Source organism: Microtus pennsylvanicus, chromosome 20 (assembly GCF_037038515.1).
Source record: "Microtus pennsylvanicus isolate mMicPen1 chromosome 20, mMicPen1.hap1, whole genome shotgun sequence".
NCBI lineage: Eukaryota > Metazoa > Chordata > Mammalia > Rodentia > Cricetidae > Microtus > Microtus pennsylvanicus.
In genome coordinates, this window is record NC_134598.1 from 37628303 (window position 1) to 37645259 (window position 16957).

Consider the following 16957-nt stretch of genomic DNA (forward strand, 5'->3'; position numbering starts at 1 on the left):
GACAGCAAGGCACGGAGACCTGGAGAGACCCGTTGGGCGAGAGACAAGGGGTACAAAAGTTGTGGAGGAGGCGAGCCAGCCCCTCACCCCTCCCGGCCAAGCGTCCTTCTTGTCTCTCAGACTGGAGATGGGAACCTAAAGCTTCAGTTTCTCCTTCCCAACCCTCTACTCCCACGCATGTCCGCGGATCTACGTGGAAGAAACTCAAGACACACTCCCTCTGCATTGCTCCAGGGCCCCTGCTCAAAATCTAACTCAGGACGGAAATGGGACGTGTCTCAAGGGGAGAGAAAAAAAGGAGCTAAGCCCACTCGTGGCCGCACAGGCGACTCCTAGGGCTCTGACACCTTCTGCACCCCCCTCCATGGCTGCACCGCGCGGGGCTCGGGCGCGGGAGGGCTGGAGAGGGGGGCAGATCTAAGCCAATTTTGATTTCGCCTATAATGAGTGCCGGGCTAAGGCTGGAGAAGGCCTCTGGAACTTTAAATAAGAAAAACGTTGCTAATGCTATAATAGAAGGGGGAAGTCGGAGGGCTGGGATTGCGTCGCTCTGAGCCCCCCTTTTCGGAGGCGGCTTTTCTTATTCAAAACAGGCCCACAATGGGCTTCACAGTGCGCCTCGCCACGGCCCCATCTGACGAGCGGCCATTCATCAGGCCCGCTGGCCTATCAATGACATTGCTCCCATCGGGGCTCCTATAAAATGATGTTTTTTCCCATGAAACATCCGCAAACATTTTGACGGGTTTGGCTTTGCCCGACTGGATTACTGAGTGTCCCCTCGCTCGCTCGCTCTTTCCCCCTGCTCCAGCTCGCTTCCTTCCTTCCCTCGCTTCTTTGCCTCCTCTTTTCTTTCGTCTGGTTCTTTCTTTTCCCCCTTTATCCTTTTGCCCTCTCGCCCATCGTCTCCCTCTCTCTCTCGTTACCCATTCCTTCCTCCCTCCTTCCCTCCCTTCCTCCCTGGCATCTCTAGCACAGGGGATCCCCAAATATCAGGACTTTTGGGGGGCGTCTGTGCTGTCCATGGGAAGAGCATGCATTGTGGGTTACTGGAGGAACCCGACATGGATTCCACAGGTTAGTCCTGGTGGGACTTGGGGGGAAGATACTGGGAGGAAAGGAGCAGGGACAGGGGGGACTTGAGAAAGAGCTCAAAAAGTTCAGGCGGCTCAACTTGACAGTGAGATCCCAGGTGAGAAGGAGTGCAGAAGTTTTCGGTCCAGCGCTAAATGTGTAAGTGAATGCATGGAAGTGTGTGTGCGTGTAAATGTGTGTGTGCGCGTGCGCGCATGCTGCGGAGCGCGCTTTCATTTGTGCATAAAGTTGCATAAAGATGCTCTCTGGCTCGCGGCGAGCTCGAGGTGCTGCTGCTTGCAGGAACTTTGCGAGCCAGCCTCCCCCTCCCGGGCCTCGCAGCTGCCCTGGCTTTGGGCAGGGTAGTGGTGTGCTCAGGATCTGGGGTGAGGGCCGGGAACGCTCCAAAGGCAGGGGAGGGCGACAGCGTTTCACCGCGCGGGAGGTGGAGGCTCTTGCTGCAGGAGCCGCGCAGCTGGAGGGAGTGGCGGCGGCGAACCCGGTGGTCCTGGGGCATTCGTATCTTTGGCCTGTGAGAAATGGGAGCCCAGGCGCGAAGAGGCAACACACTAGCCGCTCCACACGGAGGCTGTAACCTAGTTGGGGTGGGGGGGAGCCGAATACAAAGCACCAGTAGAGGCCTGAGTTCTGGCATTGAATTCTGCGAACTGCCCTTCGGTTAGAGGGCTGTGTAGTGGGGCATCAGGCTCTAGGGTTGCCGTGGTTCATTCACTAAAGAAGGGAAGACACGGGATCTCGTACAACGAAAATACCCAGCCTCTCCGTGTCGAACCGTGAGTCAGCTTCAATGTCTAGCATCTTTGGGGACCCGCCACACTTCTAAATCTAGATTCATTTTACTACGTCATTTCCATGTAGATAGAAGTCCTCAGAAAGTGTAATCCCTCCCATAGGCCCAGTCTCTCCACCAAGCTGCTCCGATCTCTGCTGGGCCTCAGCTTTCGAGGTTCTTGGGGGTGAAGGAGGCAGCATGGACAGAGGTGGCCCGTTTCATTGAAACCCGGGAGAAGGTGAGGGCATCGCAGCCGAGCAACAAGTGCCTGCTGGCCGCAGCTGTGCCCTGACACACATAACTTACTTGCAAATAAACACCGCAGACAGCTCTGCCCCCACTCCACCCTCCTCTAGGCAGGTCGCAAAAAGAGGCGTGATGGGCCAAGCCACTCGACACCTTCCCAGAAGCCGTTCTTCATTTCTGGGAGGAATGTTCCAGGCCTCTCCTGGCCTACATTGCAGACCTGGTGGCGGAGACCGCAGACCCGGGGACTCTCGCAGGCAATCAAGCCCTCACGTTCCCCAGGCTGGCTGTGAGCCCCCAGAGAGTGGTTAAAGCCTGAGCCTCCTTTAATCTGCCAGCACACACAGAGGCAAGAAGCGTTCTTGCCTGGGGAGTGCATCGCGCTGCACAGACCTTCAGGCCCCGCTGTGGTCTTCTCCACGCCCCACTAATACTGGTCCCTGATAGGGAACAGCAAACTTTTGCGTCATTATTTTTTTCAACTCAAGGAAAACCTAAAAACTACAACATTAAAAGCAAATGTATTTAACCAGATTAAATCTATTTATACAGAATTAGTGGCTGAGGAGTTTCAAGGGGTCCCTACACGATCTCAGGGCCTTCCTCATACCCCAAATCAGGCATGCCCCAGCTGGGTTTTAGTTGATCCCTCCACAGGACTAGAGTCCTTGCTTGGTGCGGAGTGCTGCTGAACTGTGGATAGGTTCTATATTTAATCCCGGATTATTAGGTGGTTGCGGGGGGGGGGGGGACACTAGCCACCCCCAGCCCAACTGCAAACACCCCAAATGGGTTATAAAACTCCAGTGCCTCCCCGCTCCGCTCTCCTCTCACAGTCCTGAAATCAAAAATCAAAAGTTTTGGTTAATGGCAGCAATTGAGAAGTCATTCCGGGCGCACCAGGTGACATTTCACGTGCAAAACTCCGGACAAGCGAAGTGTGCGCCCGGCGAGGTCCGATCCAGGAGCCTGCTTTCGCCTCCCTTCCAGAGAATTAATCCAATTAGTCTTTCTTCTGAGTTTCCCTTGTTATGTAAAAGGTTCATTCCCCCTCCCCGGGCATGCAGAGCCCAGCGCTCCGCTAGACAGTTCGATTCTGTTCCCCAGCGCTCGCCTAGAAACACGAAATTTCATTCTTTACGGGCTCAAACAACAGGTTCATAGCATCTGCTGGAGCGAAGTCCGGAGCATCCATGTTTAGAGGGGCCGGCAAGTCGAAGCTACAGTCTCTGTCTTTTAAAAGGAAAATCCCCGCAGAGTGCCTGGGGCATGGGAACGGTTTTGCTGGGGCCGGGGCTCTAGTGCCCTGCTTTGGGCCCACTTCAGCGTGACCTGCGGAAACTCACCCCTTTGTTCCGCGCATCGAGCTGGTAATATATTCCTTGAGTTTTTCCCAAATACACACTACAAGTGTGGGGCCAAGACAATGGCCCAGTCGGGGGAGGCCCTGGAGCCGGCGCGCGCCTCCTGGGTTTCTCACCACCACAAAGCAAAGCCCCTCTAGGACGGACTCTGGCGGCTTCGCCCAGCTCCTCCGGACTGCAAAGGCAGCCTGCGCGCTTAGGATCCATCCACGTGCGGGTGCGTCGGGACAGGTTTTACAGTTAGCGCCAGCGCCCTGAACTCAAAGTTGGTTCTCAGGGCCGTTTGGCCCTCACTCTCTAGGAGGGGCCGCTGGAGGTGGCTACTTGTGTGTGACCTTTCGGGTATGATTCCAGATGCCCCTCCACAGAGCAGCGCTGTTCAGCTGCTCCTTACTCAGAAATTCGATAATGAGCGAGGGAAATGGGTAGAATTTTCAGCCACCTAGAACTTGTGCCAAGTGAGGATGGTCGCCTACGCGTCAGAAGGGTCATTTCTTGTTAAACGGGATGGTTCGTTAGAAAGGTGCATTTTTGGCGCTCCGACTAGAAGCTTCTAATTCTACCCAGTTCGCCCCACCCACCCACCCACCCATCCACCCTGCGCCTCCAAAACTCAGATCGGATCTGAATGCCTGGGGCCCACTGGTGGGAAGACTCCTGGTTCTGCAGGGAAGGTGACCCGGTACTAGGTCTAGCCACGTTTCATGGGCCCTAAGATGAGACATCCTGGGGCCTTAGGTTTTTACCCCAGAGAGACAGGCCTGGAACCTCCTGCATTTTTCCCCCAGGAGAAGCTCTGGGTAAGTAGAAGTAGCCTCCTTGTGTAGCCCGGAGAGCCGGTCCTTGGCTCATAGCAGGAAGCAGGGAAAGATCTGAGCCTTGCTCCTGTGCTAAGCCAGGCTCCAGGCCCCAGACGTGCGTGGGTAAGTGTGCGTGTGTGGCCGCAGAGGTGGACTTGCGTGGTCCCACTCTTAACCACCTGCTAGCATCTGAGCTTGGCAGCAGGGTCAAAAGAGTGTCCCGTGGTCCCGGGATTCCAGATACCCGCGATTGCAGTCTTGCACGCGGCCGCGGTACACAGGTTTGACTCCACGGGCCTGCGGGCTCGCGATTACACGATTATCCAAGGCGGGCCCCCGAATAGTGCACTTTCCCAGCGTGGTACCCAGAGACCCGGAAAAGTTAGTCAGGGCTGCTCAGCAGCTCGGGCCTGGGATCTGAACAGCAGCCTCCGCCGCAGCCCCCACCCCCTCTACCCCCAGCGCGTCGCCATGGAGACTGCTGGAAGTTGGTGGTGGAAAACAGACCCGGCGCAAAGCAAAATATTATGAGTGCAGTTGGGGTGACTTCAGGGGGGCGGGGGACCCGAGGGCGTGAGCGGGAGCCAGAGGCAGACAACAAAGGGCCGAGAGCAAGGAGGGAGAGGAGTGTGTTTGGGGCCTCCCCGGCGCTGTGTGAGTGCTGGACCGTCCTGCTTCCCAGAGTGGCCAAAGTCTCTAATTTCTCTCCAGCAGCTACACCTTTTCTCAGCCGGCTTGTGCACCCTTGCTCCCATCCCGCCTCTCCGGGTCCTCTTCCAGCCTCCCTCCTGGTCCTGAGTGAGCCGCCAGCTGGGCAGTACGCCCGCCTCCCCAAGAGCCACAGGCTAGCCAGCATGAAAGGTTCTGGCTTTTCTTCCCCACGACCCGTGGGTCGCCCAGGAGGGATTTTCTCATCATCCCTCTTCTCAAATGAGATCTGAAAAGGTGGTGGGTTCCCTGCCTGGTCAGACGTCTAAGAGGCGGGGCGGGTATCCTGGCTGACAGTTCTCAGGCGGCCAAAGCACTTGAGTTAGCCTTCTGAAGCAGCCACTTGTAACTCGACTTTAAGTCAACCAAGCCCTCCCGAGGCTGTGTCTCTGCCTGGAAAAGACGCAGACAGCTCAGGCTGTGATTCTCAAGTTAGACCTAGCTCTCTTCCAGGGTTGGCTTTCCAGCGGGATCCAAGAAGCAGTATGTGAGACTGTTCTGTTAGCACTGTTTGAACTACGTCTCCCCAAAGCAGTAATATTCCTAACCACATGGTGGGGGGGGGGTCACTTGGGAATTCAATAGTCAAGAACCTTGAATAACTCATTTTAAAAGATTCTCAATTTCCTTTCTTAATGTCAGCCTAAGGTGCATTCTTATCTCCTCCCAATTCCCCAACTCCGGAGAGAATTTACAAAAAGACACTAGGTTTTATTTTACAGGAGCTGTGTTCAGTGTTGGGGCTTCTAGCTGTTGAAGGCAGCAGCAAAGGCCTGACATATGTCGGAGAGGAACACACAATCCAGTGTTCCAGAATGCACCATCAAAGGAAAAGCACACTAGTTCCTCTCTTGCATCTCTGACTCCCTGGTGACTGCTCGGGCAAAGGAGCTCTTCCCATTTGTTTGAGACTCTGTTGGCTTCATCCACAGATATGGAGTAGATATAAAAATATCTATATTTGAGTATGGTCTGCCCTGCCTTTCCAGCACTCCAGGAGGCATAGTCAAAAGAATGACTGGGAGTCTGGGGCCAGCCTGGGCTAAATACCAAATATTCAGCCAGCCACGGATATTATGTTCTAGCTAACATTGTACCGCTCAATGACAGACCTGCATCCGTGTGTCTGATGACACAAACAGCACGTGACACCTACCAGGTACTTTTGTCTGTAGAGTAGCTTCAGGGAAATGGGTCCTCGCAAGTCCCACATGAGGAAGGCAGGGAGGCAGTCCCCTTCTGTCCCCGCTGTTGCCAGGCTCTAAAGTGATGACATCACAAAGCAGAATGCTGGGAGGTCAGAGCTTCACTTCCTCAGGCCCCTGACTGCCCGCCCTACATGTTCTACAGGTCTCTTGGGACCCTCTTCGGCTGCCCCTCTAGGGGTCCCGAAACTCTTCAGGACGGAAAAGGTGGGCAAACTCTCTGCTGCAGCTTTCACCCGCCCGCCTCTCCTTAGAGACTTGTAGTTTGACGAGGGTTTCGGTGAGACAGAGTGAACTCCAAGACTGACTATCGGGAGGTCTCAAGTAAAAGCAAAGAGTCCTTTGGGGTTCACTCAGTCTCAGTTGGATGGCAGATCCTGGGGACATCCATGCCACACACCTCACTGACAAGGATTTCAGAGTGTGTGTTTCAAGAGAAACTGAATACATTGGGAGTGGCAGGCGCCATAAGGGACATGGGAGTCGTCTTAGGATTCGGAGGTAGGGGTGAGGGCAAGTGGGATGACAGGCATGCCACTTCAACCTTACCAGGACTCTGCGCAGTCCCCCTGTAGGATGAAACAGGAGAGGTTACTGCTGGTGGTGGCAGAAACAGGAAAGCCAGACGTGAGGGAAGGTTGCTCCCTCTCTGAGCCGACCATCTTGGTCAGCGTACTGTATAGTCTTACAACAAAGCAAAGGGGTGGGATCCCCTGGTCGATGGGGGTGGGGCCTACTGTATCTTTGAAAAATATCTTGTTTTAGTCAGGCAGTGGTGGTGCACGCCTTTAATCCCAGCGCTCTGGAGGCAGAGGCAGGCAGATCTCTGTGAGTTAAAGACCAGCGTGGTCTATAAGAGCTAGTTCCAGGACAGGCCCCAAAGCTAAAGAGAAACCCGATCTTGAAAAATAAAATCTTGTTTTATTTTGAGACAGGCGCTCGCTGTGCCGTCCTCACAGGCTGACGACTCACTGTAGACTCAGCTGACCTTAAACACACAGAGATCCACCCACCTTTGCCCCGAGTTCTGGGATTTAAGGTGCGAACCACCAGGCCCTACCCTATTAATTGCATTTTAAATGTATTTCTAATTTATTTTTTTATTATTCCTGGGAGATGGGATGTCTGTGCACTGTTGTGGATGTGTGAAGGCCAGAGAACAATTCTGTGGGAGTTCCCTTGTCTTCTTCTTCGTTTATATGTGTTCTGGGGATCTAACTCAGGGCACCGACCTCTATCGGTTGAGCCATCTTCTTGCCGGCCCTGAAATACCTTCTGTGTACATTATTATCATTCTGTTTTAAGCAATGGCAGTTCAGCCAAGGGATAAGGGCACAATGAGGGGCGGCAGAGGGCACCACAGACAACCTACAGTGACCCATTGTTTGTCCCTGCGCGCCAGGCACAAAACTGTCTCAACTCTTCCTCTTCCTTTTATGAAGAAGGTGGCGATGAGAAGAATAGACAGAGAATGAAACATGTACCATTAGTTAAAGCAAAGAATGCCATTTCTCCCCCAAATGTTACAACAACCCTTCAAACCATGGAAGATGAAATTTAATTTACTGCTGAAAAAAGTAGGGATTGAAAGGAAGTCTTTACTATGGATAAGTCTTTTGATCCATCTGAAGTTTAGAGAGCACGGTTTCATCTCTGTCAGTGACCTAGTTGCATCTGTCACATACAGATAGAGACCACAGAGTCGGCCAGGGAAACATGCGCTGTTAAGCCAGGTGGTGACGCCTATGGTCTTTAGGTAACTTAACAAACGGTACCTTGGAGGTATGTTGTCAACCACAGAATGTGTTAAAACGGGACATTGGGCACATACAACAAGATGTAGCGGGAAGAACATGGGATCTGGAGTCTGGAGATAGACCAAAGTTTCAATCCTTGTCTGTTGGTCTCTAGCTCTGTGGCATGCCTTCTCCAAGCCTCAGTGTTCTTGTTTGCAAAGCTGGCCCATGCCTGGGGCTACTGTGAAAACCCAGCAGGCTGTGCATATTATTAACTTTAGCATGTGGCCCCAAGAAACTGCTCAGCCAGTGCTAGACCCCGATATTATTAACAGTGCCCTGGCCCACCTCAGCTCAGTTCTTGGTATCTAGTTGGAAAATGAGGGCAGGGTTCCTGGAGAGGGTTTAGACTGCCTCATCCAGCTGGATGCTTGCTGTCCAGACATCGCCTGTTCCATTTTTCTTTCTTAAATAGAATATTTTCAGTGGTAGGGATGGGACCCAGGACCTCGAGGCTGCTGGGCACCAACTCTACCATCAATCTCTATTCTGGCCCCATTGTAAAGCCAGGAGAGCTTTCTCTTCAAACGGGCTTAGACTGAGGAATAAGTGTCGTCTTTGCTTCATACCTGTCCCACGACATAAAAAGGCCCTTCGTGGTCTCCTCTGCTGTGATTCCATCCTGTGTCCCTCAGTGCATAAAGGATGTGGAGCACACATCATTGTGGAGGCAACAGCTGTTGGCTTGAGTTGGGGTCCTGGGAGAGTTCTGGGGATGGGTGGAGGAGGTGTGCTCTGGACACCCTGCCTGAAGCCTCCAGAAACTCCTACTTTTTTTGGCTCTTGAATGAGGCGCCTCTGATGCGCCCTTCTCTGGGTTCTCCTCCTGTCTTCCTGTTTAAAAACGAAATCATTTTACGTGGCTTCCAGGAAGCAGTAAGTCTAGTCTTTCAAAGTCATTTCATCAAGGAAAGAAAAGATTGAATTCTCTTGCCCTCCCTGCAGTGTTTGTATGTGTGTGATGTATCCCCAAGTGCGTGTGTCTGTCTGCATACCTTGCGAGAGAGGCCTGAGGAGGGCCTCGGGTGCCCGGTTCTATCGCCATCTTTCTTCCTCGAGACGTCTCTCACTGGATCCAGCTAGACTAGCAGCTTCCAAGCCGCAGCTGCTCTCTGGTCTCCACCTCACGCAGCAATAGGCTAACAAGATGTGGGCGGCCGCTTCTATCGGGGTCTGAACTCAGGTCGTTCTGCTGGTACAGTAAGCACTCTTCCCATCTGAGCCATCTCCCCAGCGTGCGTAGACATGCGAAATTATATATGTGTGTGTATATATATATATATAATATTTAATATGGGAACAAAAGTGACCATTTGCTGTGTTTATGCCTTGGTAATTTGATTTTTACCTAAATTATGGCTTTTGCTATTAAAAGCTAGGGAGTCAGACAGACAGACACATACACACAAGTGAGAGGGAAATAGAAAGAGAGATCATAAAAAGTGGAAGAGATTGAAACGCAGCTATATGCTTTCACCTGAATTTGGCCCAAATATAGGTAACTAGGACAGCATTAACCGTGCTAGCAGATTAGGTGGCTTCCGCTGTGCTGTGTAGACCATCAGAATAGAGATTCTTTTTCATTTCAAATTTTATTTATTTATAGAGTTTTGAAAAGATATGTATATTAATATTTTGCCTGCATGTGTGTGTGTATTTGCATCATGTGCATGTCTGGTGTATCGGGCCCCTAAAACCGGAGTTACAGGCAGTGGTGAGCCACCACATGGGTGCTGGGAATTGAACCTGGGTCTTCTGTGAGAGCGGCCAGTGCTCTTAGCTGATGAGCCATTTCTCCAGACCCATGAGTTCTTTAAACTGCGTGCCTGGGCTCTGCTTTTGTGGTTATTTAATCTTCAGTAAAACTCCAAAGTAGAATCTGACCATGCACAACCAATAATTATTGAACAAAGAATCCAGAAACATTGGCTTATGTTGCACTCATTTTAATTTAAAAACACAAGGAAGCCCTGGGAATAGTCTGCAGCCCAGAGAAGGTTAGTTAGTGTTTAGGTCCTGTCTTCTAACCACACAATTGTATTAGCTTTGCTTAGATGCTAAGAGGGACTGTGGAACGCAGTAGGTATTTACTTTGTACAAGTAGAGAATTACCAGCTCATAGGCACTGATGCCCGAGACGGTCCAGGTGGGAAAATGCAACAGGAGTCCATGCAAGTGACTGGGTCTTTGAGTTGACTTTGGACAAGGTCATTGACATGGAGAATAATTAGTAACTATTAATTACACCCTCAGACCAACATCTGATTTTGAGGCACAAATGCATCTTGTTGAGAAAATTGTCGATTTGCCTTTGTCTGTCAAATCTTGTCCTTTACATTAGATTCTGGAAGGAGGACGTGTTTCCTTGGGTGTTAGAATTATATAATTCATAATTTGACAAGTGATCACAGGTGACTTTTTTGAGTTCCGTGCTATCTTTTTCAGGACCACTGGGCTAAATGTGGGGTGTTCATGCACTCAACCTCCTTATAGTTTGTGTGCTGAGTCTACGTGGTGAGGAGAAAGCCATGTTCCTTTTGGAATAATCAGGATTGCATATATCTCCAGAACTGGACACATTACAAATTTAAACTTCCTGATTATGGAACTGATCGATTAAACGTTTCCCATTCACGTTGTGAGTTCAGTTTTGCAGCAGTAATCTGGGCTGAAGGGAGAACAAGTGTCTGCATGAAGTTCTTTGCTCCATAGGAAAAAGAAGAAGAAAACCAGATTATTTCATACTGTCCTCAGGTGATGAGCATTTGGGGTAAAATTTCTGTCTCTCAAGAGTTTTGTCTCTTTACTCGTTGACTCTTCTGTCAAACACAAAACACAAAACAGTTTCCCCAGAAAGCATGACTTAGCGCCATAGAACATACCTACCTCTGGCCGAGAAAGTTTTTGGAGCTCATGAGGAAGGACTGCAGAGCAGGCTTGCAGCCCTCGGTTGATGTGTTGAAACCTGGAAGCTTCTAGAGGGCTGAGCGGCTGTGAGAAGGCCATCCATCCTGTGAGTTTTCATTTTCAACTCAGTGGCAGAGTTCGTGAGGTTGCTGTGTTTTGGGTAGGGGACCATTCTACAGATGTCAGGCTTTTAGATTAAAAAAGAAGAAGAGGAAGGAGAAGAAGGAGGAGGAAGGAAGGAGGGAGGGGGAAGGTAAGAAGGAAGGAAGGAAGGAAGGAAGGAAGGAAGGAAGGAAGGAAGGAAGGAAGAGCCTTTCCTCTATTCAAGGGTCCCTTTGTAAGTCTGAAAACTGCTGTGATCGAAGGAATGGGGTTTCTTGGGCCAGGTTACAGGTTACTCTCATCCCTGGCTCCCCACACACAGATGAGGGATGCTGTAAGTGAGGAGAGCTGTCTGCACACACTTGCCCCTGTGCACACTCAGCGGCCCTGGACAGCACCTGCCACACTTGTGGGGCAGACAGGGCAGGCGGGAGGCTTGGTTCAAGGCGCTCTGTGGTGTCTGGGACCTTTTCAAAGTTCCTGGCACTGAGATCCCTAACAAGCAAGGGCGACTCTGTGTGGATGTGTATGGACCTCTGCAGGTACAGAGGACAGACATGTGGAAGGGGGAGGAAATACGGGGTAGAGAAAGGAAGGGAAGGAAAGAGAGAGGGAAGAAAACAACTAGGCATTGCCAGGTGACTAGATATTTTCAAAACTGTCCGATTCCTTTTATTCAAGCAAGTTTCTTTTTGAAATTGGATAGTGAGTAACAAGTTTCCCAACCCTGTTTCAAATATTAACACATGATTCCTCACTTACCTGTCGTATTGAACTCATGTACTTCATCATGTAGCCGCACTTCACAGATGAGGCCCCTGAGATTCAGAGGATCTAGCTAACACACGTAGGCCTAACCACCACTGTCCAGACAGTATCCTGATCTGGCTTCCTGATTTCAAAGCCAGATGTGTTCTTCCCCAACTAAAACCTATACGTGGAAGGAAGACTTTGATTGCATATCCTAGCTCTTGGCCTTCACTCTAGTCTTTGGAGGTCAAATCTTGCCATGTTCTTGTTAGAGGAAGTAGCCCATACTGCAGTTCTTTGGGGCTACACTGTCAAGGGGACCTGACTGCCCGTGGGCACTGTGACCTGGCGCTGGCAGGAAGCAGCTGACGAAAGATGCTTACATGTGGTCCCTCCTGCAAGGCACCTCAGCACACAGCGAGCCTTGCATCTCATATCATTGCCAGAGCTTACACCTGGGTCAGTAGCTCCCCTCCTGCTTGGTGAATCTGACATCTTACATACGCCGTTCAGGGCTTCATACCTGTTTATATTTAGATGAGCCTTCACGTGGAAGAGGTTGCATATAAAAACCTGGCCGTTGAAACAGACTACGTGTGAAGTGTATAATCGCAGGACAGGCATGCTTTAGAGCAGTGATAACTGGCTTTGTCCAGAGAGGATGTGTGGGGCTGATAAAGTGTCTGTTTTATAAGCGAGTGTGAGGGTTTCTGACGGAGCCCACACAGAGCTCTCACAGGACTTGGCACACTGTAAATGATGGGTCCACAGTCTTGCTCCCTTTTTCCCAGTAGTGATGATTTCTGAGACAACCCCTCACCTCCAGGACCATACACAAACAAGTTTGAGAACCTACTTTTCTACCTACTGTGTTTTGTCTTTTGTGATGCTGCCCCATAAACCTGTGGCCTGGCACAAGCTGTCGTTCCCATCTGACACTCAGTGAAACCAAGGCTTGGAGGGCTTCATTCACAGGCATTGACTTACACAGCAAGCGAGTACCCAAGTGTCATGACATCAAAGTGGAGGACACTGCGGGTTTTTAGGGATTTATTTATTATCTATGTGCGTGAGCCTGGATGTTTATGTTTACCCCTTGCATGCAAGATCCTGCAGAGACCAGAAGAGGGTTTGGATGCCCAGAGCTGGAATCACAGGCTGCCTGCCAGCCTTCCCATGTGTGCAGGGAACTGAATTCCTGCTCTCTGGAGGAGCAGCGGCTCTCTGCATACAGGGACAGGGGTGCTGGTTTCCCCACAACAGAGTCCCGTGCTCCTCATTCCGTCCCGTGGTGTTTGCAGACACGTATGTGTGAAGGGAAGATAGTGTCCTTGCATCGTCCTCGTTACCTGTGCTGTGCCCGCACAGTGAGCGGCACCTGCCAGGGTGTCTGTCACACGTTCAGAGCCAGTAGGCATTTTCTTAACACAGAAATTCACCTTAATACCACAGGAACAGGGAACCTCTGCTCGCGTTCTGGGAAGCTTGACTTGAGATCTCATGGAGTCAAGTCCTGAATACTTAAGCAACACATGGGCCCCGCTCTTTCGAGCACCTACTGTGTGCCAGGCATACCACTGATGCTGGCCCACTTTGTCCGCCACCTTCCTGTTCTTGCAGGTCTGCTGTCCTGTTCAGGGAAGAGCAGGCCAGCGGGGCTCAGCCACTTCTTAGGGAGCTCCGATGTTCCCCCCTAAACGTCATAACAACCTCAGGGCAGACGGTTTTCATAGGAGGGAAACAAGGCTGAGGAAATTCAGTAATTTGCCTGTAGCTATGGAGTATACCCCATCAATTGTAAGGGAAGTTAGAATTGTTTTCCAGTTTTTTGAAGGCCATGTTCTTTTCAGAATACCAAGAGATCCAAGGACCAAACAGTCCAGAAGGTTTTTGAGTATAGTGCCTGTTTTTCAGGTGCAGAAACCAGGTTTCAAGGGTTGTCAGGTTGCTCACCCATAGTCACAGAGTAAGAAAGTGGGACATAAATTTAGTAGTTTGGCTTCACAGTTTGTGCTCTTAACTGCTACATTGTCAGAGCATAAGAAAGAAAAGAGAAGAGAGGCAGGGAGGAAGGAGGAAGACAGGGCAGAAGGAAGGAATGGATGGAGGCAGGAAGGAAGGAAGGAAGGAAGGAAGGAAGGAAGGAAGGAAGGAAGGAAGGAGAGGGGAGAGGAGGAAGGGAGGAGGAGGAGAGAAAGAGAAAGGAGGGAGCCGCTGGCATAAGCAAACACCGGGAATTGTTACCGTGATTCCGCCGTTTTGTTCTAGAACTTGGTCAGAGCTGACCCCGTGAAAAGCACGCTCTGCATTTAACTCTCCCAGGGGCAGATTGGTGTTTTCCACAAGGGGATGCATGTTTCAGGGGTTAGGGAAGTTCCTTTGCCTCTCGTCCTTGAGCCAGGTGGTAAGACTAGAATTCCTTCGTGGTCACCAGCGTGCAGTCCTCTCTCTCCTGGGCAGGGTTGTCCAGAATGACGCAGCAAGGAGAGAAGTGCTAGGTTCTCAGTGAACGTTACTGCGGGCATGAACTTTGAACGGACACGGGGATGTGTGACCCAGGGATGGCTATGAAGAGTAGAGTCACAGGAGAACCCTGTAATGGGTGCTCAGGGGAAGGGAAGGGAAGGTTCCTGGAGACATGTCCCATCTGTGGATGGTTAGCCTGGGCAGAAACGAGGACAAAGGAGAAGTGGGTTCTAGAAGGAACGGTACTCTGGGCAGATAGGGATCTCTTTCCAAGATTAAAACCATGCCGATTGCAATAGATGAGCAGGTCAGAAGGAAGAAAGTATTTCGCCAAGGAGAAGGACCTGCTTGTTGGTGGCCTGTCTCAGAGGTTGAAGTCTAGTTCAAATCTGTTTGAGGCCTATGGACTGGGCTTTCAGGGCAATGGGCATCACCTAACAGCGGTGGAGAAGAAACCTAGACATATTTAAAGAGAAAAGCCATTCAGAGACTGCCAAGGATCTGATAATTCTGATTTTCTGTGAGTTTTATCAACGTTGTAATGACAGACACTGAGCAGTTTATATCTGCTGATGTTGGGTAGGTATGGCAGGCAGGAAAGTGGAGGGCGGAGAAATTTGTACGGGCTGGGTCTATGGTTGTTTAACTCTCACGTTCTGTTAAACGTTCTCTGTTTCTAGAAATGTGTTCTGACATTGGCCTTCTCCCCCACGGGAGACAGAGTCGAGCTCCTTCCTCCTCTCTGGTCTCAGCACATTTCTGTGAGTTGATAACTGGATAAATATCACTAAGTACCACTGGTGTATCCTGGGAAGGGAAGAGGGTTCCTTACCAACTCTTGCACCGTGTAAACAATGACCTTGGTGAATCTCTCTGCCTGCTTTAGAGTTGTATATATTGCAGTCTCTTGAAATGGAAGCCGGCACAATGTGTGGCCACTGTTTGGTTAACTGGGGTCAGGTTCAGTCCCACCCAAGGCCGTGCTTGTCACGTGACTGTGGACAAGTCAGTACCCTGACGGCTGTGTTGGTAAAGAGTTATACCCAACATCTACATCTCAGTGGGATGCTTTTAGTTCTACTTGGAGTTCCCTGCAAGGTCTAGTGATGGGTGTGAGATTTTAATCTGCATCATTTATTTTTTTCTTTTACCCAGCCCTTCCTTCCTTCCTCACCGTGTCCGTCCTGGAGCATCAACCCTGTGGGTGTCCCATGGCAAAGGGTAGCTACGAATGACCTAGCACAGAATCGGGAACTTAAAACATCATGAGGGGTTTTATTGTTTGTTTTGTTTTGCAAATTTGGGAGGAACAGGTGCCAAGTAACCGTAGATGATATCCTGCCTTACTGTCCAAAAGTTGGGCCTGTCTGAAGGACTAGCGCTGTTGGCTTCCTTCCTGCCAAGTCTCAGTGGGCCTTGACGAAGCTGCTCAACGCTAATGTACCTGCCGCGTTCCCCTCCGTGACCTCCTCTTTCTCCAAGCCTCCCTTCCAAGGTCGTGTTTAGGCAGCGCTGATGGAGAGGCCCACAGGCACTTTGCCTATCTCCCACACTACTCAGAAATGCTGAGAAGTTCCCAACCAGCTGCTGAACAAAAAAGCCAGGCGCCTTCGCCAGCACTGACTGCAGAGGCAGGCTTGGATGTGTGCGGGTCACAGCATCTTAGAGTACCAGACTGGGCAGGCTCGGTACTTACATGCAGAAGGAACACTCAACTATGAGCACTGACTGTCAAGGCATCTGTTAACTTTTTAATTATATTTTGTTTAGTGTCTGTGTATGACATGCATACATATGTCAAGTTGGAGGTCAGAGAACAACTTTCTTCTTCTTGTTTTTTTTTTTTATTGAAAATAGATTCTTTTCTCACATAATTTATCCTAAGTATGTTTTCCTCTCCCTCTATGCCTCCCGGTTCCTCCCATCTCCTCCCTCCCCTCCAGATCCACTCTCTTTCTGTCTCCCATAGAACAGGCTTCTAAGAGATAATGATAAAATGTACTAAGATAAAATAAAAACTATCATAATGAAGTTGGAGCAGACAAACAAACAGGAGGAAAAGAGCCCAAGAGAAGGCACAAGAGCCAGAGACCCACTCAAACACATGCTCAGAAATCCCGCGGAAACACTAAACTGGAAGCCATAATGTATACACAGAGGACCTGGTGCTGATCCGTGCCGGCCCTGGGCACGCGGCCTCAGTCTCTGTGAGCGCCTGTGAAGTTGGCTCCAGTTGATTTAGAGGGCCTCATTCTCCCAGTGTCCCCATCCCCTCTGGCTCTTACACTCTATGCCTCTTCTTCCATGGGGCTCTCTGAGTGCTGGCAGGAGGGATTTGATGGAGACATCCCGTTTAGGGCTGAGTGTTCCACGGTTTCTCACTCTCTGGGTAAGGTCTGGCTGTGGGTCCCATCTGCGGCAGGAGGAAGTGTCCCTGATAATGGCTGAGCAAGGCACTAATATGTGAGCCCAGCAGAATGTCATTAGGAGTCATTTTATCGCTAATTTGTTTTTTAAGACCAGTAGTATTGGGTTTTACTCTAGGCCCTAGGTCCCTGGGCTGGTCTGTGGTGTCGGGCACCCACGCATTGTCAGCTATGGGTTCCATCTTGTGGCCTGGGGCTTACACCAAGTCAGATGTCGGTGACTCCCACACGCCATGTGCCCCGTTATACCAGCGTCCTGGCAGGCGGGACGAATTGTAGATCAGGTTCTGCGGCTCGGCCAGTGGTTATGCTTCTCTCTG

General features: G+C 50.7%; 1 protein-coding gene across 3 annotated transcripts in view; it reads left to right on the forward strand.

The window, feature by feature from the left end:
• Positions 1-647: 647 nt before the first annotated feature.
• Rfx4 (regulatory factor X4) overlaps positions 648-16957 on the forward strand; it is a 156794-nt gene continuing 140484 nt past the window's right edge. Inside the window, exon 1 of one of the 3 annotated variants that reach the window (XM_075954493.1) lies at positions 648-1077. In XM_075954493.1, coding sequence (XP_075810608.1) covers positions 1035-1077 — 43 coding nt within the window. In that variant the 5' untranslated portion in view covers positions 648-1034. The remainder of the gene's footprint in view (positions 1078-16957) is intronic. The other 2 variants (XM_075954495.1, XM_075954494.1) reach the window with 2 other exon arrangements.